This window comes from Hyperolius riggenbachi, chromosome 1, assembly GCF_040937935.1.
Source record: "Hyperolius riggenbachi isolate aHypRig1 chromosome 1, aHypRig1.pri, whole genome shotgun sequence".
NCBI lineage: Eukaryota > Metazoa > Chordata > Amphibia > Anura > Hyperoliidae > Hyperolius > Hyperolius riggenbachi.
The window spans coordinates 661,518,459-661,534,910 of record NC_090646.1 but is presented as its reverse complement, the minus strand read 5'-3'; the positions used below and the strand labels follow the sequence as shown (position 1 = coordinate 661,534,910).

The 16,452-nt window shown below is 46.6% G+C and overlaps 1 protein-coding gene across 1 annotated transcript in view; it reads right to left on the bottom strand.

The window, feature by feature from the left end:
• LOC137532241 (von Willebrand factor A domain-containing protein 5A-like) overlaps positions 1-16,452 on the bottom strand; it is a 144,670-nt gene that overhangs the window by 69,229 nt on the left and 58,989 nt on the right. The window contains exons 2-3 of the mRNA XM_068252534.1: positions 7,099-7,166; positions 2,528-2,730 (exon numbers count right to left, since the gene is read on the bottom strand). Coding sequence (XP_068108635.1) covers positions 2,528-2,730; positions 7,099-7,153 — 258 coding nt within the window. The 5' untranslated portion in view covers positions 7,154-7,166. The remainder of the gene's footprint in view (positions 1-2,527; positions 2,731-7,098; positions 7,167-16,452) is intronic.

Genomic DNA, 16,452 nt, shown 5'->3' with positions numbered 1-16,452 from the left:
GTGGTTCTACAAAGTATTGACTCAGGGGGCTGAATAATTACGCACACCCCACTTTGCAGTTATTTATTTGTAAAAAAATGTTTGGAATCATGTATAATTTTCGTTCCACTTCTCACGTGTACACCACTTTGTGTTGGTCTTTCACATGGAATTCCAATAAAATTGATGCATGTTTGTGGCAGTAATGTGACAACATGTGGAAAACTTCAAGGGGGCCGAATACTTTTGCAAGCCACTGTATAAGAAATGTTTACATCTAAAGGGGTGTCTGGATGCCTTCTATTGTAAGGCAGCTTGTAACAACACAGAGACATTCCAAGCTGCTCTGCTGTTATGGAACAGCCTTTGATGAATTGAAGCCTAGTAGTTCGGTAACTTAAAGCCGGGCGGTATGGACGAGCTCAGCTCGTCCATCACCGCCGGAGGCTGCCGCTCAGGCCCTGCTGGGCCGATTTTCATCAAATAAAGAGCAGCACACGCAGCCGGCACTTTGCCAGCCGCGTGTGCTGCCCGATCGCCGCCGCTCTGCGGCGATCCGCCGCGAGCAGCGACGAAAGAGGGTCCCCCCAGCCGCCTGAGCCCAGCTTAGCCGGAACAAAAAGTTCCGGCCAGCGCTAAGGGCTGGATCGGAGGCGGCTGACGTCAGGACGTCGGCTGACGTCCATGACGTCACTCCGCTCGTCGCTATGGCGACGATGTAAGCAAAACAAGGAAGGCCGCTCATTGCGGCCTTCCTTGTTTATTCTGGGCGCCGGAGGCGATCGGAAGAACGCCTCCGGAGCGCCCTCTAGTGGGCTTTCATGCAGCCAACTTTCAGTTGGCTGCATGAAATAGTTTTTTTTTTATTTAAAAAAAACCCGCCCGCAGCCGCCCTGGCGATCTTAATAGAACGCCAGGGTGGTTAACAAACCTCAACCGCACATGGGAAAATATTGATGAATTAGCACAGTGAAGTGTCAAATACCGAATGCGGTATTTTTGTTATCGAACACCCTTTGATGAATTGAAGCCAAAGTCTCAGAGCTTTCAGCTCAACGTCACTCACCTATTCCAGGACATCCTAGTTTGTTGTCACCCAAGAGGGCCAGCTCAGATAAAGCTTCAGATACTGAAGAGGTTGAGTTTGATTTTTCTCTAATCCATCTATTCATAACTAGTGTTAAAGATGCAATAAAATGGTGAGAAGAACTTTCTTCTCCAAGCATTAGAAAAAGAGATACCATATAAATGTAGATAGAAGTAAGGTGGGCTTTCCTCTCGTGGAAAGTGGGAGTGAGTATGAGTGGGAGAAAAACGGTAAAGTAATAAAGTCCAGTTATTGATGCTTCACTGATGAGAGTTGTCAGGAACATTACTTTACCCCTATACGACGAGAGTCCTAGAGGAATAGAGGTCTAATGGACAGACAAAAAGACAAGGATCTAAACAAGACATGCATTTGGCGGCACCGATTTTCATCAGATTCAATTATAAAAATCGAATTGGATGGTTGATTGGCCACCAAGTCGCCACCTTTAGGGCGGGTTCACACAGACGGCAGGTGGGTTCCGGCGTCTCGCTCGAGGGGGCGGCGGTACGGCAATCGTCGGCTTTCCGAGATCTGCGTTTTTCGTCCCCGCAAGGGGACATAAAAAACGTGGCGGCTAGGTCCGGCTGAAACGGAGTGGTATATCGGGACGCCGCATTTGTGCAATCGACGGTAATCGCGTGATGCTAAACGCTCCCATTCACTTGAATGATAGCGTTTAGCTGACGAGTGCCGAACGCTTGGCAGTAATCGCCACCAAGCGTCCGTTTGAACCGACCCTTAGCCTTCCTTGGCAGTTTCATTTCTGTGTAAACATTTCTGGGCACTCCCAACGCAAGCAGGAAATCTTCGGGCGTTCAGATCGTTATCAGTGTGAGGGACGCCATGTCACATAAAAATACCTGTGCCGTGCAGGCTAGAACCACTAGATAAACTGGAAAAACTGGGTACCTGCGAATGCTTCTGTCTCACTCCCCAAACAGAGGTACAGCAGAGGAGAAACGGCAGAGAGGGCAGTGCATGGTTAAAGAGATCCTGAACAAAGGCATAAAATTAAAATTTGGACTTACCTGGGGCTTCCCCCAGCACCCCGTAGCCCGCGAGGTCCCCCGACATCCTCTGGGTCCCTTCCATGGTCCCACTGGCAACTTCGGCTGAAGTAAAAAATGCACGGCCCATGATCGCAGTTGGTGCGTCAAGCGTCCCACGCATGCGTGATTCAGTCTTTAGAGAACACATGCGCAGGACTCTTATGACGGGCCGCGCATGTGCGACTTTAGCTGAAGTCGTCCAATTACCAGAGGCTTCCCTCTGCTTAGGTAGGTATTGTTTTCTGAACCCAGAGTTTGGCTCGGGTTTTCTTTGAGAAGATATAACTGTTATACTTCTATTTCTGTAGGCAGGCTTCTATGTTAATTTTGTATACTTAGCATAGTATTCTGCCCCAAAGCCATGGTAAGAGAGATGCCATATACTTTACTGACAGGCTTTCCTCATTACCTCCTTCTTCTCCTGCAGATCAGCAACAATCTTCTTCCCCTCTATGGTGGCCTCAAAGCTGTAGACGGCGGAGTCCTCATCCATGGGGAAAACAAAGACCGCCTCCACCGCCTTCTCCTCCTTGTTCTTATACTTCAGAGTCGCCGATACATCCGCCACAAAGCCTTTCACCTGGACGTCAACCCAGATCCCCTGCAGAGGAACTGGGAGAACACAGGGGAGAGTGACCGATTACAGAGCTTACATCATGGACACAATTACATGGATTCATATCTAAAGCATTAGAGTCAGAGTTTAGAACTACTGAGGGAGCAGCCCCAGACATTCAGGACGGGGCCAGTTCTAGTTACGATGGGGTCCCCGGACACAGTTAACCACCACTTGTGGAGCATAGCTCCCAACTGTACTGCTTTTGGAGGGACAGTCCCTCGTTGGGCACCCACGCCCTCTTTCTTCTTCATTTGTTCCTCTTTCAGGACTGTTTGAAGAAATGTGTATACCATTTATGATTCGCAGCAATAGGGTAAAAAATTATGTTTTTAGTGTTAGACTAACGGTAGGTCTTCCCCCCGAGGGCCCATCAACGTTGTGGGGAAGCCTAGTAGGGAATAATTTGTGCACCTATTATTTATACTGAAGCTAACTCCCTCCTTTGCTGCACCTGTTTTGAATGCATGTTGTGTATTTTTGTCCATATTGTGGAGCTCTGCACACCTTTGCAAATAGCTAATTCGGGTACAGCCTCTGTCTGAAAGCACTGCCAATGTCCCCTGATGTACAGATCTGTGTAAATATACATATTTTATTTACTGAAAATGTGTTTAATTGACTCTAAACTTTATTCCCATCATTTAAATTGACATGTTTCTTATTTTAATATGTTGATATGAAGGAAAATAAACCAGGATAGAAAGAACCAGTGTGGTTTGAATGATAAAACAACATATTTTTCTTATGAAATCTTTTTGGTATCTATGACTAGGGGTTTGTCAGGGGTGTAATTAGGGGTGTGGCAGGGAAGTGGCTTAAAGAGAGTCTGAAGCGAGAATAAATCTCACTTCAGACCTGATAGATAGCAGGGGCATGTGTGCCCCTGCTAAAACGCCGCTATCCCGCGGCTTAACGTGGGCCCCTTCACCCCCAAATCCCCTCTGTACAGCGGGGGAGCGCTTCCGCATTGGGGCAGGGCTAACCACCGCAGCCCTGCCCCACACGCGTCTGTCAGACGCGTATCTCCGCCTCTCCCCCACCCCTCTCAGTCATCCTCCACTGAGAGGGGCGGGGGAGAGGTGGCGATGCGCGTCTGATAGACGCGACTAGAGGCAGGGCTGCAGCCGTTAGCCCTGCCTCCAGGAAACTAAAATTTCACGACCAAGTTTGCGAACAAGGTTTGCGGGGGTGGGTTCGGGGGTGAAGGGACCCCTGTTTAGCCGCGGGGTAGCGGCGTTTTAGCAGGGGCACACATGCCCCTGCTAACTATGAGCTCTGAAGCGAGATTTATTCTCGCTTCAGAGTCTCTTTAAGTGTCCCACTTTCTGATCTCAAAAGGTTGAGGGATGTGTGTAGAGTACTGCACCCTGTAGGCTAGAGGCCTATCTAGGTCTTTGCCTAGATGGCCTAAACCCATAAACTGCCCTAAAACAATAAGAAATCAATTTTTTGACTGCTAGTTGTTTCAGGTAACCGACACAATTAACCTGGGGGGCCCCCTGCCAGACCCCTCCTTCCCCCCTGCCAGATCTAACCTCCCTCCTAAAGCAACAATAGGGGTCCCTTTTTTGTTGCCAAATTGTCCTCCCCAGGCCCCCAAGTCAGCCGCTGCCAGCCCCAGGTCTCCCCCAACTTTATTGTGGTCCCTGGGGTCCCTCAGCAGTCCCACCAAGCCTTCTCTTCCATTAGTCCATTACTCCGCGCAGGTACTTCTCTGTGACCGGGCACGTTATTATGTCACGGAGTCACTGTGTCAGTCACAAAGTCAGTTACAAGGGGAACACACTGAGCCATAAGGAGCGCGCCTGCCGGTACAGGTGAGTTGCCACTTTGCCAAAAGCATTGCAGTGGATCACAATAAAACACCTGGGAAGGCCTTCAGCCGGCCCTGTAACACTCCCCACCCCCCCCAAACAAGTGCGGCCAATTGCTATTAAGCCCCGACAGGCTGCATTGAAGAGAGGTCAAGAAGATGCGGCACTACTGGAGTAAGTATTACGGCCATTTTAATGCTCAGAAATTCGTTTATGTAAAGAACGAGTAGTGCATCCAGTGTACAATATTGCAAATTGCAGATAGTATGCATGTGATCATATAGACCATATTACAGGTTTGACAAGTCACATAATGTTTCATATAAAATACCATTGATTAAAGAATCAATCTCCCGTGTTTGGCCATGCATGCGACAGTATCTGTATGTGGTATAAGCACATTTCAAAGAACCTTTAGTAGCAAGCCAAGAAGGAGTATGACTCTCCCTGGTTGAAAATTGACTTGGAGATAAACTAGATCCTAAAGTGGGAGCTCGATGAGTCGAAAAATTGTAACCTCTCAACCAAACCAGGGAGAGTCACACCCCTTCTTGGGGGACTAGAGCAGATAATGAGACAAGGGGACAGAGGGAGGCACAAAGGAGAACAGAAGGAGGCACAGTGGGACACACAAAGAGCCGGATCATCCACAGGGCAACTTAGGCAGGTGGCTAGGGCCTGGAGAGAGTCTAGGAGCCCTGGTTTACGCCAACCCCCAACAAATCTTGCCGAAAAAGCTAGGTGGACATCAAGGGAGGGCCAAAAGTCATTGCTTGCTTAGGGTGCCATTTGACCTTAACCCACCTTTGGATGCACAGGGGGCAGAGGTGGCACAGGAGGACTGACGGTGGCACAAAGAGACAGAAGGAAGCACAAGGAGACAGAAGGAGATACAAACACCTGTTGGGGTGTAGCTTCATGCAGGAGGCATGGCTTAGTCCAGGGGGTGATGTCACACACCCCTAGTGGCTGGACCGCACAATGCCTTCCAATCGGTTTCAGCAAACAGACCATGCAATCTGTGGTTGCAATTGGTGCGCAGAAACCACTGGCAGCAGGCAGGCTAGAAGGGAGCTTGTGAGTTACAGTAACACAAACTACACACTATTTCAGGGTATCGAACTGCCACCACTCCTGCAGAAGGGCAGGAGACCTAACTGCACTGATACTAATACCTGCAAATAAAACAGTTAAACACATTCTGTTCTGACTAATAACGATTCTCGGTAGTGAATCTTCAGAAAGTTAGGATTCGTGTTGTGTTGCTGAATAGTAGGCGTAGACGAAAAATAAATGACTTTTAGAAGTCTTTTATTATAAATGCAATATAAATAATTAATATATACAGAAAATCATTACAATCAACAATTATAGAGACAATAGTAGCGCAGTATAAAAATAAAAGTAAGGGAAGAAATAAACGGATACTTAAGTTCAGGTGAAAATGTCCTTTTGGAAAAGAAATGGCTAAGTCCTTGGTTTCAGAGTTAGGTGACTCAGCGTCAAAGTCCAAACAAGCCGGATGCCAGCATGTCCTCAAGCTGGAAAGGATATAATCGGGATGATGTTTCAAAGTGGAGGACATTGATTTTGGGTCTTCTGCCATTTTTATACTCCTGACACAGTCTGAGGGAGTGGGGGCAGGAACCACACACCACCTTAGAACCTGAGAGGAGCCATCCCCCTTCTCCTGGGGCCCGAAAATCATATCTAACGATATATGGGCTCTATCTCACAGAACCGTACAGGTCAGGGCAGATTAAATAACATTTTCAGGTCAGTCCGGATTTATCTAGCACAATGATACCAAACACGAGGGGCAGGGTATCAGCAGGGTACTTAGAATCTGTCTCACTGACAGCCCATAACTCTGATTGTTCTGGAATCTTCTCAGTTCCAGCGTCAGGTAGGGTCCGACACACTCTGCGATTTTGAAGGGCCTGGCAGCTTTGCAACACAGGAAATATGACAAATATAGCAGTTTGTGGATTATTATAGACATCTAAGAGTTACAGCAGGTCAGTACTAGTTGCTGGGGTTTATCAGATCAGAAAAGGGGGGGGGGGGTCTTTGAAGTCAGGCCACCAGGGCTAAGTGTCAGACCCCCGCGGAGAGTCGGTGCCATTGGGTCTCGACTCTATCCTTTTAGATTGGTTCTGTCAAGCTCCTATATGACTTCATCTGATGGATGGGCCCTTAACACAGCTGGGTGCCTGGGAAACTTCCCTGAGAAGGCTTCTTGCCATTTGGTGAAAGGAAAACAAGTTGTCTTTTAAAAAAATGTCATTCTGATCGCTGCAATGACTGTGTAGTCTAACCAGGAAGCGATCAGAAAATCGACTGCGCGAATCTTCCCGGTTTGCCTGTGCTTCTCACGGCTGTTCCGTGACAGGTGAGGCTTAGCGCAGGGGCAGAAATTAATTCGAGGCATAGCGCCCCCAGGACCAATGGCACTCATGGCAGTGGCCTGGAAAGCCTATGCCTAAAAACGCCCCTGCAGGACAGTCACAGAATAAGTGTGTCAGATAATGAATGAATAATACTCACCTGGCTGGTGGGAATCCAGGATCATGAGGCCATACCATAGTAAAGGCAGCGGCATATCTGCAGATTTCCTGTAGGGAGAGAAGAAACAAGCAAAGTCACATGACATAGTGCTCCTCACTAGCTACCAGGCCACAAGCCCTGAGATCACCCTCACCTTCCAGGAGATGTATGTATTCCAGAAGATGCTGTTGCCGGGAGACACTACAGAAGGGGGAGGAGCTATTGTAGTATCTTGTGGTTACCATATATACTTGACTATAAGTCTAGAAATTTAGGCCTGACTTACTAAATAAAAGTATAGGGGTCGACTTATACACGAGTTCAGCCATTGAAACAGGTTGATCTAAGGGGCGCCCCTGTGGTAGAAGTTGTTGCCCTCCAACGATTTCATCAACTGCAGTCCCACGGCGGCTACACAAGCAGGAGCAGTGCATAGTGGTGCGTGGAACGCAGGAAGAACCACAGGGATGCCTGTTGGAAGTGACGTCACAGCTGACTGAGCAGCTGATCCGGAAGCTGCGCTCCATACGAAGGCTGGCTGATACGCAGCGTGGGGTCTGCGGGAAGCGGCGGTTCTGAGCAGATTATGTCCAAAACTACAAGTAGGTCTCAGCTGGGGGAGTGAGGGCTACCGCCCGGAGCCCTAGAAATCTTTATTCGTCTAAACAACACACCAGGAACTGTAAGTGTACTAAGCGCTTAGGCGCTGCAAACATTCAGTGATACGCCGGGAATTGCAGGTGACTTAAGCATTTTGGCGCTTCAGACGTGAGATGTTAAGTTGTGACAAGGCATTTGGGAACTAACATTGTAATTTTCCATTGAGGACTAATACCGCCTTTATTTTCTGCATATACGCCTGACCAACAACGATTAGTAAAGAGAGATTCTGCTATGTTTACTGAGGGGGCTACATAATTCTGCAGGCACAATTATTATTATGAGGGCTCTTTGGCTATTTGAACTGGGGAGGAGGGAGGCTACTTTATACTAAGGGCACTTCTGGCTACCTATACAGGGGAGTGGGGCACATCTGCTACTAATACTGAGGGCCTACCTAATACTGGGGGGCAAATCCAGATTCCTATATTTTAGAAGACACATCTGCTACAAGCAGACCACCTAACAGTGGGGCACGTCTGGCTGCCAATCATGGGGAGGGGCAATTCAGCTACTGATACTGGGGGGGGGGGGGCAACATAATTTATACAGGGACATCTGGCTACTTAATACTGGGAAGAACTTTGTTATACTGCGGGAACATCTGGCTACCTAATACTGGGGGCACATCTGGCTGGCTACAGTGGTTTGCAAAAGTATTCGGCCCCCTTGAAGTTTTCCACATTTTGTCACATTACTGCCACAAACATGAATCCATTTTATTGGAATTCCACGTGAAAGACCAATACAAAGTAGTGTACACGTGAGAAGTGGAACGAAAATCATACATGATTCCAAGCATTTTTTAAAAATCAATAACTGCAAAGTGAGGTGTGCATAATTATTCAGCCCCCTTTGGTCTGAGTGAGAAGCCAGTTGCCCATAGACATTGCCTGATGAGTGCTAATGACTAAACAGAGTGCACCTGTGTGTAATCTAAGGTCAGTACAAATACAGCTGCTCTGTGACGGCCTCAGATGTTGTCTAAGAGAATATTGGGAGCAACAACACCATGAAGTCCAAAGAACACACCAGACAGGTCAGGGATCAAGTTATTGAGACATTTAAAGCAGGCTTAGGCTACAAAAAGATTTCCAAAGCCTTGAACATCCCACATTGCACAGTTCAAGCGATCATTCAGAAATGGCAGAGTATGGCACAACTGTAAACCTACCAAGACAAGGCCGTCCACCTAAACTCATAGGCCAAACAAGAAGAGTGCTGATCAGAAATGCAGTCAAGAGGCCCATGGTGACTCTGGACGAGCTGCAGAGATCTACAGCTCAGGTGGGGGAATCTGTCCATAGGACAACTATTAGTCGTGCACTGCACAAAGTTGGCCTTTATGGAAGAGTGGCAAGAAGAAAGGCATTGTGAACAGAAGCATAGGAAATCCCGTTTGCAGGTTGCCACAAGCCATGTGGGGGACACAGCAAACATGTGGAAGAAGGTGCTCTGGTCAAATGAGACCAAAATGGAACTTTTTGGCCAAAATTCAAAACGCTATGTGTGACGGTAAACTAACACTGCACATCACTCAGAACACACCATCCCCACTGTCAAATATGGTGGTGGCAGCATCATGCTCTGGGGGTGCTTCTATTCAGCAGGGACAGGCAGCTGGTCAGAGTTGATGGGAAGATGGATGGAGCCAAATACAGGGCAATCTTGGAAGAAAACCTCTTGGAGACTGCAAGAGACTTGAGACTGGGGTGGAGGTTCACCTTCCAGCAGGAGAATGACCCTAAACATAAAGCCAGGGCAACAATGGAATGGTTTTGAAACAAAACATATCAAAGTGTTAAAATGGCCCAGTCAAAGTCCAGATCTAAATCCAATCGTGAATCTGTGGCAAGATCTGAAAACTGCTGTTCACAAACGTTGTCCATCTAATCTGATTGAGCTGGAGCTGTTTTGCAAAGAAGAATGGGCAAGGATTTCAGTCTCTAGATGTGCAAAGCTGGTAGAGACATACCCTAAAAGACTGGCAGCTGTAATTGCAGCAAAAGGTGGTTCTACAAAGTATTGACTCGGGGGGCTGAATAATTACGCACACCCCACTTTGCACTTATTGATTTGTAAAAAATGTTTGGAATCATGTATGATTTTCGTTCCACTTCTCATGTGTACACCACTTTGTATTGGTCTTTCACGTGGAATTCCAATAAAATGGATTCATGTTTGTGGCAGTAATGTGACAAAATGTGTAAAACTTCAAGGGGGCCGAATACTTTTGCAAGCCACTGTAATACTGGGAAGGACTACCTAATACTGGGAAGGACTACATAATACTGGGGGCACATCTGGCTACCTAATACTATTGGGGGTACACATTCCTCTTGACTCCTCAACACTGCATGTTTTGCGGGCAACCTCACCTATGCACAGGTGAGGTAATTATTGTCTCAGCTACATGAAATCCACCTATCTGAGACACTAATTACCTCACCTGTGCATAGTTGAAGATGTCTGCAAAACATGCACTGTTGGGGAGTCACAAGGACAGGTTTGAGAAACACTGATCTGGAAGCATCTCCAGCAAACATCTGCCAAATCCAAATTTTCTCGGCAGTGGTGTTGCGATATTTTGTAGCGGTCGAAATCTAGGGGCGGGGGGGGGGGGGAGTCTAGTTGTGCTTAGGGTGTAGTGAAACCTAAAACTGACCCTGGTCAAGGCTACTTGGGGACAGTACAATTAACCCATATTATGCAGAACAACCACATTCGGTATTCCAATGGAAGAAACGGGATGATGTAATTAAACTTTGATCTAGACTATATATCAGACTGCAACCCACATTTTGTAGGACAGCTTTTCTCAACCAGGGTTCCTTGGGGACATTTCAGGGCTTCCCCAACATTCCTCCTGTGGTGAAACTCACCCCAGTAGGTGGGGTGAGAAAAAAACCTCCTTGGCTCCTCTATAAAAGGAATGACTAAAATGGGGAGCAGTATAATAAGGAGCTCAGTAATGGATAACAGCATGAGAAAAACACTTTCTAGCCGGTTCAGCACCGCAGTGCCGAAAATCTCATGCATCCGAGCAACACAGAGGTGCCAAGCTCCGTTTGGACTCCGTGCTGTTTTTTGCTCCGGTTATTTATTGCCTGATGAAGTGGGATTTTGCCTGAGAAACGCGTTGCAACTTGTGCTAGGAGTATGTGAATAAATTGCTTTTTGACCATAATTGACAGTACTTGTGTCTGTTTTGGGGGTTGGCTGGTCCACCACCGCATCCCGAATGTTTTAAACATTTTAGAGTGTTTTTTTTTTTATCCTACTGGCGCCTCTGTACAGCTCTACACATCCGAGCAACATTCACCTCCCATTCATTCGCCTATAACTTTATTGCTACTTATCACAATTAATTGATCTATATCTTGTTTTTTCCGCAACTAATTAGGCTTTCTTTGGGTGGTACATTTTGCTAAGAATTATTTTTTTCTAAATCCATTTTAACAGGAAGATTAAGAACGAAATGAAAAAAAATCATTATTTCTCAGTTTTTGGTCATTATAGTTTGAAATTAATATACGCTACCAAAATAAAAACTCATGTATTTTATTTGCCCATCTGTCCCGGTTAATACACCGTTTAAACGATGTCCCTATCACAATTTATGGTGCCGATATTTCATTTAGAAATAAAGGTGCATTTTTTCAATTTGCGTCCATCACTATTTATAAGCTTATAATTTTAAATAATATAATATATTCTCTTGACATGCATATTTAAAAAGTTCAGACCCTTGGGTAACTATTTATGTTGTTTTTGTTTTTTTTTATCGTATTTTTTCTTATTTTTTAATAAAAAATGTATGTGGGTAATTTTTGGTGTGGGAGGGAAACTGCTAATTTTAAATGTAAAATAATATATTTGTTTAATTAAATGTATGTGGGTGCAGTTTACTGCAGTGAAAAAAGTCTTGGATGCGAACGATCTCGCATCCAGGAACTAAAAAGCAGAGGAGAAGTTTCCTGGGGGCAGAAATACCGCACTCTCTGGATAGAAAGCGTCGTTTTTTCTGCGGGGAAGTTAAATCAGTGAATGGGAATTATATTCTTATTCACTGATCGAGGGGCTAGCGGCGGGCGCGCGCCCGATCGCACGCACCATGCGGCGGGAGCAGCAGTGCCTATCTAGACAAGGAAGCTCGTCCAGATAGGCCGAACTGGCTAGATATAGAAATACGAGAAAAAATACTCCAAGGGAATAGGATGATACGTGCATATATTAAAAATGAACCGTGGGGGACATTGCATTTAATGCTAGTGCATAGAGAAAAATATGCCTTCGATATAAAATATATATCCAAGCCCCTCCCAATCACCCCCCCACCCCACCCCCTTCCTGCCACACTATAGTCCTTTTTGCCTCAATGTACATTGGAAAATGCAGGATTGGAGCATTGCTTATGGGAATGTATATTTGTTAAAGGACAACTGTAGTGAGAAAAACATGGGAGACTCCCATGTTTATTTCTTTTTATACAATACCGGTTGCCTGGCAGCCCTGTTGATCTATTTAGCTGCAGTAGCATCTAAATCAAACTAGAAACAAGCATTAAGCTAATCTTGTCAGATCTGACACTAATGTCAGAAACACCCGATCTGCTGCATGCTTGTTCAGGGTCTATGGCTACAGTTGTCCTTTAAAGAGACACTGAAGCAAAAAGAAATGATGATATAATGAATTGGTTGTGTAGTACAGATAATTACTAGAACATTAGTAGCAAAGAAAATATTCTCATATTTTTATTTTCAGTTATATCTTTTTTTTTTTTTTTTTTTTTTTTAATAACATTGCATCATTCTCTAATATTTGCAGTTTACACACTACTCAGCATTCTAAATGATTTTACAGAGCAGACCAGTGAACTTTTGAACCCCTTCTCTGCAGGAAAACAAACAATACAATGACAGACAGTTGACATAACAAGCATCAGAACACAGAGCTCTCTGCTACTGGAGCTCAATGGCTTTTTTGCATAGATAACAACTGGAGTTTCTTAAAGGTGCATACAAACATCAGACTATAGTCTTTGGAAAATGAAAGATCACAGACCAATTTTACCCCCTTCCATGTAGTATGAGAGCCATACTCTACACAGTCTATTGAGCTGAACTCCCCATCAGACAGAAATCTTTGCAAGATGCTGCACAGTACACATGCAACAGATCAGTATCTGCAAAAGATCAGTTCCTGCAAAAAGATCCGTTCCTGCAAAATGCATTCATAGTCTATAATATCTGCAGCTCCTCATACACACCTTGTTTAACTACTTGGCGACCGCCCAGCGCCAATGGGCGTGGCTGCGGCAGCAGCCCCAGGACTGCCTAACACCAATTGGCGTTAAGTCCGTTTGCAGGAGATCACACGCAGGCTGCGCGCACATCTCCTGCTTGCGGGGCGGAGCTCCGCCCCGCCTTCAGTCTCCAAGTGACGATCGCACGCTCCTCATCATCACGCCAGCCGCTACGTGTCATGGCGGCAGCCGGCGTGACAATACTGTGCATGCGCGATTCATAGTTAGAAAACAGTATTGTCACGCCGGCTGCCGCGATGACGCACAGTGGCCTGCCTGATGACGAGGAGCGTCACCGATCAGGAAGCCAAGGCCGGACACTCAATGGGAATGTTGCCAATAACTGAACCACCAGAGGGACCCAGAACAGAGCCAAAAGGACGCCGGGGGACCTCGCAGCCTACGGTGGACTGGAGGAAGCCCCAGGTGAGTACCAATTTTAAATTCACCCCATCAGGGTCCCTTTAAAGTCAATGGGAACTGTAGATATAAAAAAAAAATATAAGCCAGACACTTACTTAACCTCCCTGGCGGTCTATTAGGAACCGCCAGGGGGCAGTGCAACACTATTTTTTAAATATTTTTTTTTATATCATGTAGCGAGCCTAGGGCTCGCTACATGATAGCCGCTGTAGAGCGGCATCCCCCCGCCTGCTTCGATCACCTCCGGCGATCTTTGATCAGGAAATCCCTTTCCTGAAGGGCTTCCCCCATCGCCATGGCGACGGGGCGGGATGACGTCACCGACTACACTAAGGGAGTCCCGATCCACCCCTCAGCGCTGCCTGGCACTGATTGGCCAGGCAGCGCACGGGGTCTGGGGGGGGGGGGGGGGGGCGCGGCGAGGCAGCAGCGATCGAGCGCGGAGCAGTGGCGATCGGAATGCACACGCAGCTAGCAAAGTGCTAGCTGCATTTTGCAAAACAAAAAGTAAGTAAATCGGCCCAGCAGGGCCTGAGAAATCCTCCTGCGCGGCATAGCCCGAGCTCAGCTCGGGCTTACCGCCAGGGAGGTTGAGGAGAGGGAAGACTCTAAGTATATATATATATATATATATATATATATATATATATATATATATATATATATATATACACAATATATTCTTTTTTTTTTGCAGTTCGCATTGACTTGACTTGACTTGACTAAAGGGTTCCTGCAAGGTGAAAAGGTTGAGAAAGGCTGTTGTAGGAGACGATGGACAAAATGGGTTTTTTACGCTAATTTTGCCACACACACACACACACTGTACACACACTGTACACACACTGTACACACACACACACACACATACTGTACACACACTGTACACACGCACACTGTACACAGACACACACACACTGTAGACACACACTGTACACACACACACACTGTACACACACACACACTGCACACACACATATACCAGGGCAGTTTCTAGGCTGAATTGCACCCAGGGAGAGGGTGTAAACATTGCACCCCCCCCACCCGACTAGCGAACCCTTACTCTTTAGGGACAGTCACAAAGCCACGGGTCACAAGTAGATATGCCTACTTACTGGTGACCAGCCGCTCATCCAGGAGGAAGCAGGGACCAGGAAAACACACAGGCTAAGAGAGCCCGGCAAGCCGACTCCTCCATGGGCGCCGCGCACTGACAGCCTGCAGTACCGCTACAGGGCATCAGGTGTCGTCACATGGTGGTGACATGATGATGACTTGACGTCGGACGCAGGCAGCCCAGGAGGAGTCAAGGAAGGTGATTACGCTGGTAATTGTCACGGAACAACCGTGAGAAACGCGGGCGAATTGGAAGGACCATTACAGGAATCAGAAATGACATCCCTGGGGTTTTTTTCTTTTTTCTCTCTTTCCCTCCTTCAACCAAAAGGGCCCTAGCCATCTGCAGAGAGTCCCTGGCTTCAAGCTGTGCTGATGGCCCATCCATCAGGTATAGGTGACAAGCACCATGACAGAAGCAATCTAGAGTGAAAAAACTCAGACACTCGGGCTCCTTCCCCAGCAGGGGAGCCGACATGTGGCTTGCTGCTGCCAGCTTCAAAAAGAACCTCACCTAGGGATGACCTGCTGTCAATCCCAGATGCAGATCATATTCCATAAACTGCTATATGTGTCATATTTTCTGTGTTGCCAGGCTGGCAGACCCTCCAAACTAACAGAGCATGTAGGGCCCTGTCTGGCGCTGGTTCTGAGAACATTTCAGAACATTCTGAGGTAAGGGCTGTCGGTTAGACAGTTCGAAAGTGCCCTGATGATACCACAGGGGTCCCACACCTCATGTTTGGTATCAGGCTGCTGGGTAAATCGGGGCAGACCTGAAAATATTAGTAAATCTGCCCTGACCTGTACGGTTCTGTGAGATAGAGCCCATATGTGGTTAAGACATGATTTCGGGTCCCCAGGACAAGGGGAGGACTCATCTCATGTTCTAAGGGGGTGTGTGGCACCGCCCTCACTCCCTCCTACTGGATCAGGGGCATAAGAATGGCAGAGGAGACAAACTCAGTGTCCTCCACCCTGAAACTTCTTGAACTCATCTGTGCCAGCTTGAGGATATGCTGGCATCCACCTGGTCTGAACTCTGAACTTTGATTGAAACCAAGAACTTTATGATTCTTCCCACAAAAAGGACATCTTTCCAGGAACTAAGTATTTTTTCTCCCTTCTTTTATTTTTCATACTGGCTATTACTGTTTTAATAATTGTTGATTTTAATAATTGTCTGTATATATTAATTATTTATATTGCTTTCAATAAACCGACGCTATCGTCAGTTGTTGTTCTAGCTACCCTACTATTCAGCACGCACACAACTGAACCAGACCTCTAAAGAGACGTTACTATTGTTTGTTGTTGGCTAGACAGAATACAGCGTGTTTTAACCGTTTTTATTCGCAGGACCAGTCAGTCAGTAAATCGGGTCCACTGGCCCATACCAGTGGTGGTGGCAGATACCCTGGAATCGTGTGTAGGTTGTAATTACCCATATCTCACAGGCTCCCTTCTGGTTTGTCTGCGGTTTGTCCCAACGGTTCCTGCGCATTGACTGCGACCAGAGTTTGCACGATCCGTGCGCTGGCACCGTTTGGAAGACCATTTGCGGTCTGACCACCAGGGCTCATGTGACAGTGTTAGGCAGCGGTTGGGACCTGTGTTGTGCTGAAAGTATCTAAGATAGCGCTAGCGCTATCCAGAAACGAACTAATTCGTTGGTGTAGCTGGAAGGCAATATATTTTTTATATATACAGAGAGACTGTGTAGCCAGTACCCCTCCCCAAAAGTTTTATTTTACTTGGCATGGAAATGTCCGGGAACTACCAGCAAATGTGCCTGTCGGACCTGCAAACTCTTTGCCAAGCGAGAGGCATTGTTGTCGGCCACAAGAAAC